Source organism: Gorilla gorilla, chromosome 10 (assembly GCF_029281585.2).
Source record: "Gorilla gorilla gorilla isolate KB3781 chromosome 10, NHGRI_mGorGor1-v2.1_pri, whole genome shotgun sequence".
Lineage (NCBI taxonomy): Eukaryota > Metazoa > Chordata > Mammalia > Primates > Hominidae > Gorilla > Gorilla gorilla.
This window is the reverse complement of record NC_073234.2, coordinates 137438484-137446348: the sequence shown is the minus strand read 5'-3', so window position 1 is coordinate 137446348 and position 7865 is coordinate 137438484. Positions and strand designations below refer to the sequence as shown.

General features: G+C 48.6%; 1 protein-coding gene across 5 annotated transcripts in view; it reads right to left on the bottom strand.

The window, feature by feature from the left end:
* Window positions 1-2501: 2501 nt before the first annotated feature.
* The window catches only part of CFAP251 (cilia and flagella associated protein 251), an 83730-nt gene continuing 78366 nt past the window's right edge, over window positions 2502-7865 (bottom strand). For all 5 annotated transcript variants that reach the window (XM_031000713.2, XM_019038785.3, XM_031000714.2 and 2 more), the window contains 3 exons: window positions 6477-6705; window positions 4829-4930; window positions 2502-2770 (listed from right to left, as the gene is read on the bottom strand). In XM_031000713.2, the coding sequence (XP_030856573.2) occupies window positions 2658-2770; window positions 4829-4930; window positions 6477-6705 (444 nt within the window). In that variant the 3' untranslated portion in view covers window positions 2502-2657. The remainder of the gene's footprint in view (window positions 2771-4828; window positions 4931-6476; window positions 6706-7865) is intronic.

Sequence of the window (7865 nt, the reverse complement as noted above, 5' to 3'; positions counted from 1 at the left end):
GCGACGCTGTCTTCTTTGCCATCCCTTCCTGTTGTCGCTGCCTTGCCACCCTACTGCTGGAAGCCTGAGCTCTCTGCACTGTATCCTCTTTCCTGCTGATGGGACCAGGCCATGGGGCCTCCCTTTTCTCATCTGTGAGGCCAACAGGCTGGGCCTGCCCTGATGAGAGGTGAAGAGGCCCTCCTGGAGCTGAAAGGGGCAATTGGCTGTGCCCTGCCTTTGTCAAGGAAGTTGGGAGACAACAAAACGCAAGCACCTTGGCCAGGGCGGTGGCTCACATCTGTAATCCCAGAACTTTGGGAGGCCAAGGCAGGTGGATCACCTGAGGTCAGGAGTTCGAGACCAGCTTGGCCAATGCGGTGAAATCCCATCTCTACTAAAAATACAAAAATTAGCCAGGCATGGTGGTGTGTGCCTGTAATCCCAGCTGTATCCTGGGAGGCTGAGGCAGGAGAATCACTTGAACCTGGGAGATAATCTGAGTTATCTCAGATGCTAGTTTCTCTGGTGAAGGTTGCAGTGAGCCGAGACTGCACCACTGCACTCCAGCCTGGGCGACAGAGCGAGACTCTGTCTCAAAAAAAAAAAAAAAAAAAAAAAAAATTAGCCAGGCATGGTGGCTGGTGGCACGTGCCTGTAATCCCAGCTACTTAGGAGGCTGAGGCACAAGAATTGCTTGAACCCAGGAGGCGGAGGTTGCAGTGAGCTGAGATCGCACCACTGCACTCCAGCCTGGGTGGCAGAGCCAGACTCCATGTCAAAAACAAAAAACCAAACAACCCACAAACACCTGCAGAAAGAGGTTCCCAGGTAAGAAGGGTCCCCCTGCCAGGCTGGGCTGGGTGTGGGGTGGGATGCCATTCGTGCCAATCCTGCTGTCCATGGTGATTTTGGTCTCCTCAGTGAACATAACCATAACCATGATCCATAACCAGGACCTCCACCTCCCCGCTCTCTGACTCCAAAGGAGATGCTGAAGCCGGATGGGCAGAGAGAGAGAGCATCTGCCTGCACTAGGCAGTGTCCCAGCTTAATGAACCTGCCATAGTGGGTCCAACCAACCACAGGTCGGTTCTGCTCAAGACAATTCCAATACATGCCGTCAATCAGAACCAAATCAGAGGGCGCCAAATTCAATGAACGAAGCCCCCGGTTGGTGAGAGACTGCATCCAATTCCGAGTTATTTTTTGAAGAGAACAAGTCATTTGAGAGTTTCTTGTTCCCTAAAATGTCCCCAGGAACTTTTTAACTGGCTTGATACTAGATCTCCTAAGCCCTCAGCAGCTGCAAAATTGATTCATAAAGCTTGTTTTTCTTTTCATGTTTTTTAAAAAGAACAAAATGTAAATTAGGTTGCAAAGCCCTGGTGACATGATCTGACAAGCTGGCGCCGGCAGAACCTTGGCCCGTGCTGTCTGCCCCAAGGTCACAGTGACACAGCCTGGTTTGGGGTAGACAGTTCCGTTCCATGTTCCGGGGCGTTCCAAAGATTCTCACCATGCCAGATTTCCAGCTGGACCCCACGTAGTGGAGGGGGCTTCGTGCATGAGTAAGAATGTGGTTGTTATTCTGTTTCTCTGCCACGGAATGTTCCTTCCGAGAAAGGCACTTTAAGTGGATCAGAAATGTTATCTCAGATGCTAGTTTCTCTGAGGAAGAAGCTGGTCTGGGGTTGTGTTGGACGGAGTGTGTTGGAGAATGACATCTGGCACCTTTGCCTGAATGAGGCCTCAGAACGGATGACAAAACTCCAAAGTCAGACTAACTCTCATCTGTTCACACTACAATGCTATGCTATTTTCAAGGCCAAAATACTGCTATAAACTTAGTAACGCCCCCTGAATATCCCAGAGCTGGGGAACCGGCCCCTATTTTTGCCTACTACATGTTTTGAGGCCCAGCAGAGTGTGAGGCGGCCAAGCCACCACACTGGTGAGTGTGGGTGCGAGGGAGGCCCCGGCCTCTGCTAGGCGGGGCTGCTCTGTGGTTTCTGGTGCAGGTGCAGCGTGAACAGGCTTGGGGGCGCTCAGAGGGGCTTCTGCATTCTCCTGGCAGCTGCCACCGGGGTTAAGCATGGCTAATGATGCTCCTTATAACGGTCACACACCACCACTTGGGTGTTTTGCTGATAAGAAGCCACAATCTGGGACTCTCAGGAGCCCGGCGCACCCGGCACCCCCACCCCAGCCCCACAACAGGCAGGGGTGAGCCACACTGGGCCACACTGGGCGGAGGGTCCAGGTGGCCCTGCAGGGAAAGGGAATGAGGCCATGGACCATCATTTCCCTGGACCACATGTGTCGCGACGAAGGCCTGCTGCTGGCTGAGGACCCCTCTGCCCCCTGAGACCACGCCCCCTCCATATCCCGTGCAAACCCCATCCGGGCAGCATCACCAGAGACCCAGAGATCCAGCCACCATGTACATCCAGCTGCCAGGGTTTTTCTCGCCTCCGCCCACTTTTCTATTTCAGAAACAGTGGAATGTCCAACTTTGTGAATTCCATTGCTCACCAGAAACTTGCTTTAATGTCTAAATGTTCTAAAGATGAGAGGGGGGGAGGGAAATGCATAAAAAGCAGTGCCTCATGGAAAACACACACATATGCATGCACACACACCCAAAGTCCTTTGTGCTTTAAACATTCCTGGTAACTTCACTGACCATCCTGGCCGGAATCTTCTGAAATGGTTAAGCCAAGAATTTCAGTCGCGAATATTTCTGCAGTGATTTCGTCTGGAAGTTCTTCTTCAAGGCAAATTTCTGAACCTAGCCAAAACAAGAAAAGAACACCAAATGCCTTCATGATGACTATGTTTCTTTCTTTTTTGGGTGAGGGGAGGGGTTTGAGACAGGGCCTTGCTCTGTTGCCCAGGCTGGAGTGCAGTGACACGATCATAGCTCACTGCAGCCTTGAACTCCTGGGGTCAAGTGATCCTCCCACCTTAGCCTCCCGAGTAGCTGGGACTACAGGCACACGCCACCACGCCCAGCTCATTTTAAAATTTTTTTGTAGAGATGGGGTCTCGCTATGTTGCCCAGGCTGATCTCAAACTGCTGGCTTCAAGTGATCCTCCCACCTCAGACTCCCAAAGCGCTGGGATTACAGCTACCGCACCTGGCCTCAATGACTATGTTTGTAACTCAGGAGGATTTTCCAAAAACACAAGGAAATGCTACTAAACAAAAACAAGAGGGGCTTTGTGCTGTGATTTGGCTTTGATTCCTTGAAAAACTCTGGGTGGAAATTGCTTAAAAATCTCTCCTTTACAGAACAGAATGCTGTTAACCAAATCTCTGCAAACCTTACTGGAAAGCCTTAACCACATGGTATGATTGATTTTTCTGTTTCAAGATGCCTGGGAACACAGCAGAAATATATAACAATTGGGAAAGGTACATTCTGAGATCTGAAGCACATAAAGGAATGGGGTAGGGAGAGCTTGCAGGTTGGGAATGACCTGTTAGCTACTGGAGTCTGAAATTATCTGAGTTCAGGGACTTTGTTTAATTTGATGTGGGGAATGGACAATAAAAGGAGAGGGAAAAGGGGAATGGGTGAGGGGTCTTTGCACCCTCCTCAGTCTTGGTGATGGTGGTGGGATCTGACCATCCCCGGGCTTGTCAGCAGAGTTGCTCCTGTACCAGCGAGCCTAGAAGAGCCGTTTAGATTGGTTCCTCCTGAGCTGAAAGTCACGGCCCTAACTTCAGGTCCAGTGCACGAAAAGGTGAAAAATACTTAGGCTATAGCAGGAAGGGACAGGAGGATGATCTTTAAAAACCTGAAAGTTTTGGCAGCTTGTAGCTGGGCTTGTACTGCCCAGCAAGTTGATGCTCTCTCCTTCTCCAAATCTTTCTCTCTCTCTCTCTCTTTTTTAATTGAGACAGGCTCTCACTCTGTTGCCCAGGCTGGAGTACAGTGGCACAATCCTAACTCACCGCAGCCATGAACACCTGGGCCCAAGTCATCCTCCCACTTAAGCCTCCTGAGTAGCTGGGACTAAAAGCATACACCACTATGCCCAGCTAATTGTTTTGTTTTGCTTTAATTAATTAATTAATTTAGAGATGGAGTTTTGCTCTTGTCACCCAGGCTAGAGTGCAATGGTGTGATCTCGGCTCACTGCAATCTCCACCTCCTGGATTCAAGCGATTCTCCTGCCCCAGCCTCCCAAGTAGCTGGGATTACAGGTGTGTGCCACCATGCTTGGCTAATTTTCGTATTTTTAGTAGAGATGGGATTTCACCATGTTGGTCAGGCTGGTCTCGAACTCCTGACCTCACGTGATCCACCCTCCTCGGCCTCCCAAAGTGTTGGGATTACAGGCGTGAGCCACTGCGCCCAGCCTGGTTTTTTTTTTTTTTTTTAGAGATGGGATCTTGCTATGTTGCCCAGGCCAGTCTCAAATTCTGAACCTCAAGCGATTCTCCTGCCTTGGCCTCCCAAAGTGCTGGGATTACAGGCGTGAGCCATGGTGCCTGGCCCCCAAGTCTCTCTTTGCATACCTATTCTTCTGAAACAGCTGTCAAACTGGATCCTCTACGGGTGGCCAATACTCACCCACCCAAGCTGGCAAGATGACAGGTCAGTGGAACAAAGGGAAAATAAGCCCAGAAGAAACAAAAGGACGGACAGAGCGCGGGAACAAAAGCCACCACTCACTGTTCTTTTCATAACTTATTCATGTGGGATTCCCAACAGACATACTTTGTTATGTGCAGTCTTAGGGAGAGTGGCTTGCACCAATCAGGAGAAATAAATGTACTTAAGTCTACAACAAATTAGTGAGCCACGGCTACATGCCCAGACAAGGCCAGCCAGGGTACCTTTGACAGAGGCGGTTGCAGGCTCGGATTTCCATCCCTCGGGATTCAGGCCAAACAGCGAAGCAAAGCAATCCAACATCTCCTCCTCCGTCATGTGCTCACCTGTGTGTCAAAGAGTGAGAAGGTGGTTGTTTAGCTCTTGAGGCTAAGCATACTGTCAGGGCTTAGGGTTATTATTCAGAGGTCTTAAAGAGAATTATCCCACTATTTTTTTTTCTTTTACTCAATTGAAAAAAAAATTTAGGCTGGGCGTGGTGGCTCATGCCTGTAATCCCAGCACTTGCAGAGGCCAAGGTGGGCATATCACCTGAGGTCAGGAGTTCGAGACCAGCCTGGCCAACATGGTGAAACCCCATCTCTACTAAAAATACAAAAATTAGCCGGGTGTGGTGGTGCGGCCTGTAATCCCAGCTACTCGGGAGGTTGAGACAGGAGAACTGCTTGAACCCTGGAGTTGGAGGTTGCAGTGAGCTGAGATCGTGCCACTGCAGTTCAGCCTGGGCGACAGAGCAAGACTCTGGCTCAAAAAAAAAAAAAAAAAAAGCAACAAAAACAATAAAAACTTTTCTGGTGGAGATGAAGTCTTGCTATGTTGGGCCAGGCTGGTCTCGAACTCCTGGGCTCAAGTGATCTTCCTGCCTCAGCCTCTGAAACTGCTGGGATTACAGGTGTGAGCCACTGCGCCCAGCCCCTTTTCTTTAGACACAAAAATGATCTAGAGTCCCATGGTACTGTCACATATGCTTCCTAATGGTGTTAAACAGGTCCCTCCAGGCAGGGAACATACGTGGGGCTGGCATAGAGAAATAGGACAGCATGCTGCGGGGACCAGGCTCTGCTTCATTTCAAATTCCCTCCTCTCAGAACCACCCACCTGGACTAAGATGAAACTGTCATCCCGAGAGAGTTTACTTGACATCCTCATGTACAATAATGAGAAACATAGTAGGTAAAAATTAAAAAGTTTACTTTGGTGTGGTTGCATTTCACAAATGCAATCCAAATATTTGTTTTCTTTTCTTTTCTTTCTTTTTTTTTTTTTTTTGACAGTCTCGCTCTGTCACCCAGCCTGAACTGCAGTGGCGTGATCTTGGCTCACTGCAACCTCCACCTCCCGGGTTCAAGCAATTCTCCTGCCTCAGCCTCCCAAGTAGCTGGGATTACAGGCGTGTGCCACCATACCTGGCTAATTTTTGTATTTTTAGTAGAGACGGGGTTTCACTGTGTTGGCCAGGCTGGTCTTGAACTTCTGACCTCAAGTGATCCGCCCGCCTCGGCCTCCCAAAGTGCTGGGATTACAGGCATGAGCCACTGTGCCCGGCCCCAACCCAAATCTTATGACAGCCCAGGGAGATGGATCAGCTGGCATTTTTATTCCCATTTTACAAGTGAGGACGCCGAGTCTTGCTGAGGCTCAGGTAGTTGCAACACGAATCACATTCTTTTGCTTTCTAGCTCCGGGTCCCTCCCATTACCTCGTACTTGCCAGGGATGCAGGTGGGTCAGCCAGACCCCTCATGGCTCAAATCTGGTCAAATCACCTCTTTCATGAAAGATGGAGCTCCACAGGGGCTGGCTCCCCAAACTCAGTTCTCTACACTGGGAATGGCCCCAGGATGTTACCAGACATCCTGATGTATGTGCTTACCTTTAGTAACGAGCAGTCTCAGGAAGTCCTCTCTTCGAATGGCCTTTTTCCCTTTGGAGTTGGTATAACCGAGCACCTCAAAGCTCTTGTGGATGCCACTCATGGTGTTACCAAAAGGTGGCTTGTGGTTAAGGTACACTTTGAGGAAATCTGGTAAGTTGATCTTGTCGATTAGCTTCCCAGTGTCCACATATTCACCAAATTTGATTTCGTTAAATATATCATCAATCTAGGGGAAAGATAGGGAAAAAAAAAAGAGACCACAGTAAATAGAAAAGGCACCAGGATAGATTTCTAAAAATTGGAAAGTAGGGCTGGTGCAGCGGCTCATGCCTGTAATCCTAGCGCTTTGGGAGGCCGTGGCCGAAGGATCACTTCAGGCCAGGAGTTTGAGACCAGCCTGGCCAACATGGTGAAACCCTGTCTCTACTAAAAATACAAAAATTAGCCTGGCACAGTACGAGAATCACTTGAACCCTGGAGGTTGAGGTTACAGTGAGCCAAGAACGTGCCACTGCACTCCAGCCTGGGCAACAGAGTGAAACTCTGTCTCGGAGGGGGTGGGGGGAAAAGAATACTAATTTTCCACAAACTGCACAAAAATAGAGGAAAAAGGAATACTTTCCAATTATTTTAGATGGAAAAATCCTCCAGAAAATACAAGAAATTAAATCCAGGAGCATACAAAATGATTGTGCACCATGATCAAGTGGGATTTATCCCAAGAATGCAAGGTTGGTTTAACATGTCAACCTCAATTAATATAATACATTATTATTAACAGAATAAAGGACAGAAACCACATGATCATCTAAACAGACATAGAAAAAAAGCATTTAACAAAATCTAACAACTTTACATGATAAAAACACTCAACAAACTAGGAATAGAAGGAAGCTTCCTCAACCCAATAACGGGCATGTGTGAAAAACCCACAGCTAACATCATACTTAATGATGAAGGACTAAATGCTTTCTCCTCCTAAGATCAGAAAAAAAGACAAGGATGTCCACTCTCACCACTTCCCCCTTTTTTTTTTTTTTTTTTTTTTTTTTTTTTGATACAGGGTCTCACTCTTTCGCCCAGACTGGAGTGCAGTGAGGCAACCTCGGCTCACTGTAGCCTTGACCTCTCAGGTTCAGGCGATCCTCTCACCTCAGCCTCCAGAGTTCCTGGGACTACAGGCATGCTTGACCATGCCTGGCTAATTTTTGTATTTTTTTTTAGAGACAGGGTTTCACCATGTTGCCCAGGCTGGTCTCAAACTCCTGGGCTCAAGCAATCTGCCCACCTTGGTCTCCCAACGTGCTGGGATTACAGGCATGAGCCACCTGGCACCACTTCCATTCCACACTGTCCTGGAGGTTCTAGCCAGGGAAATTAGGCAGG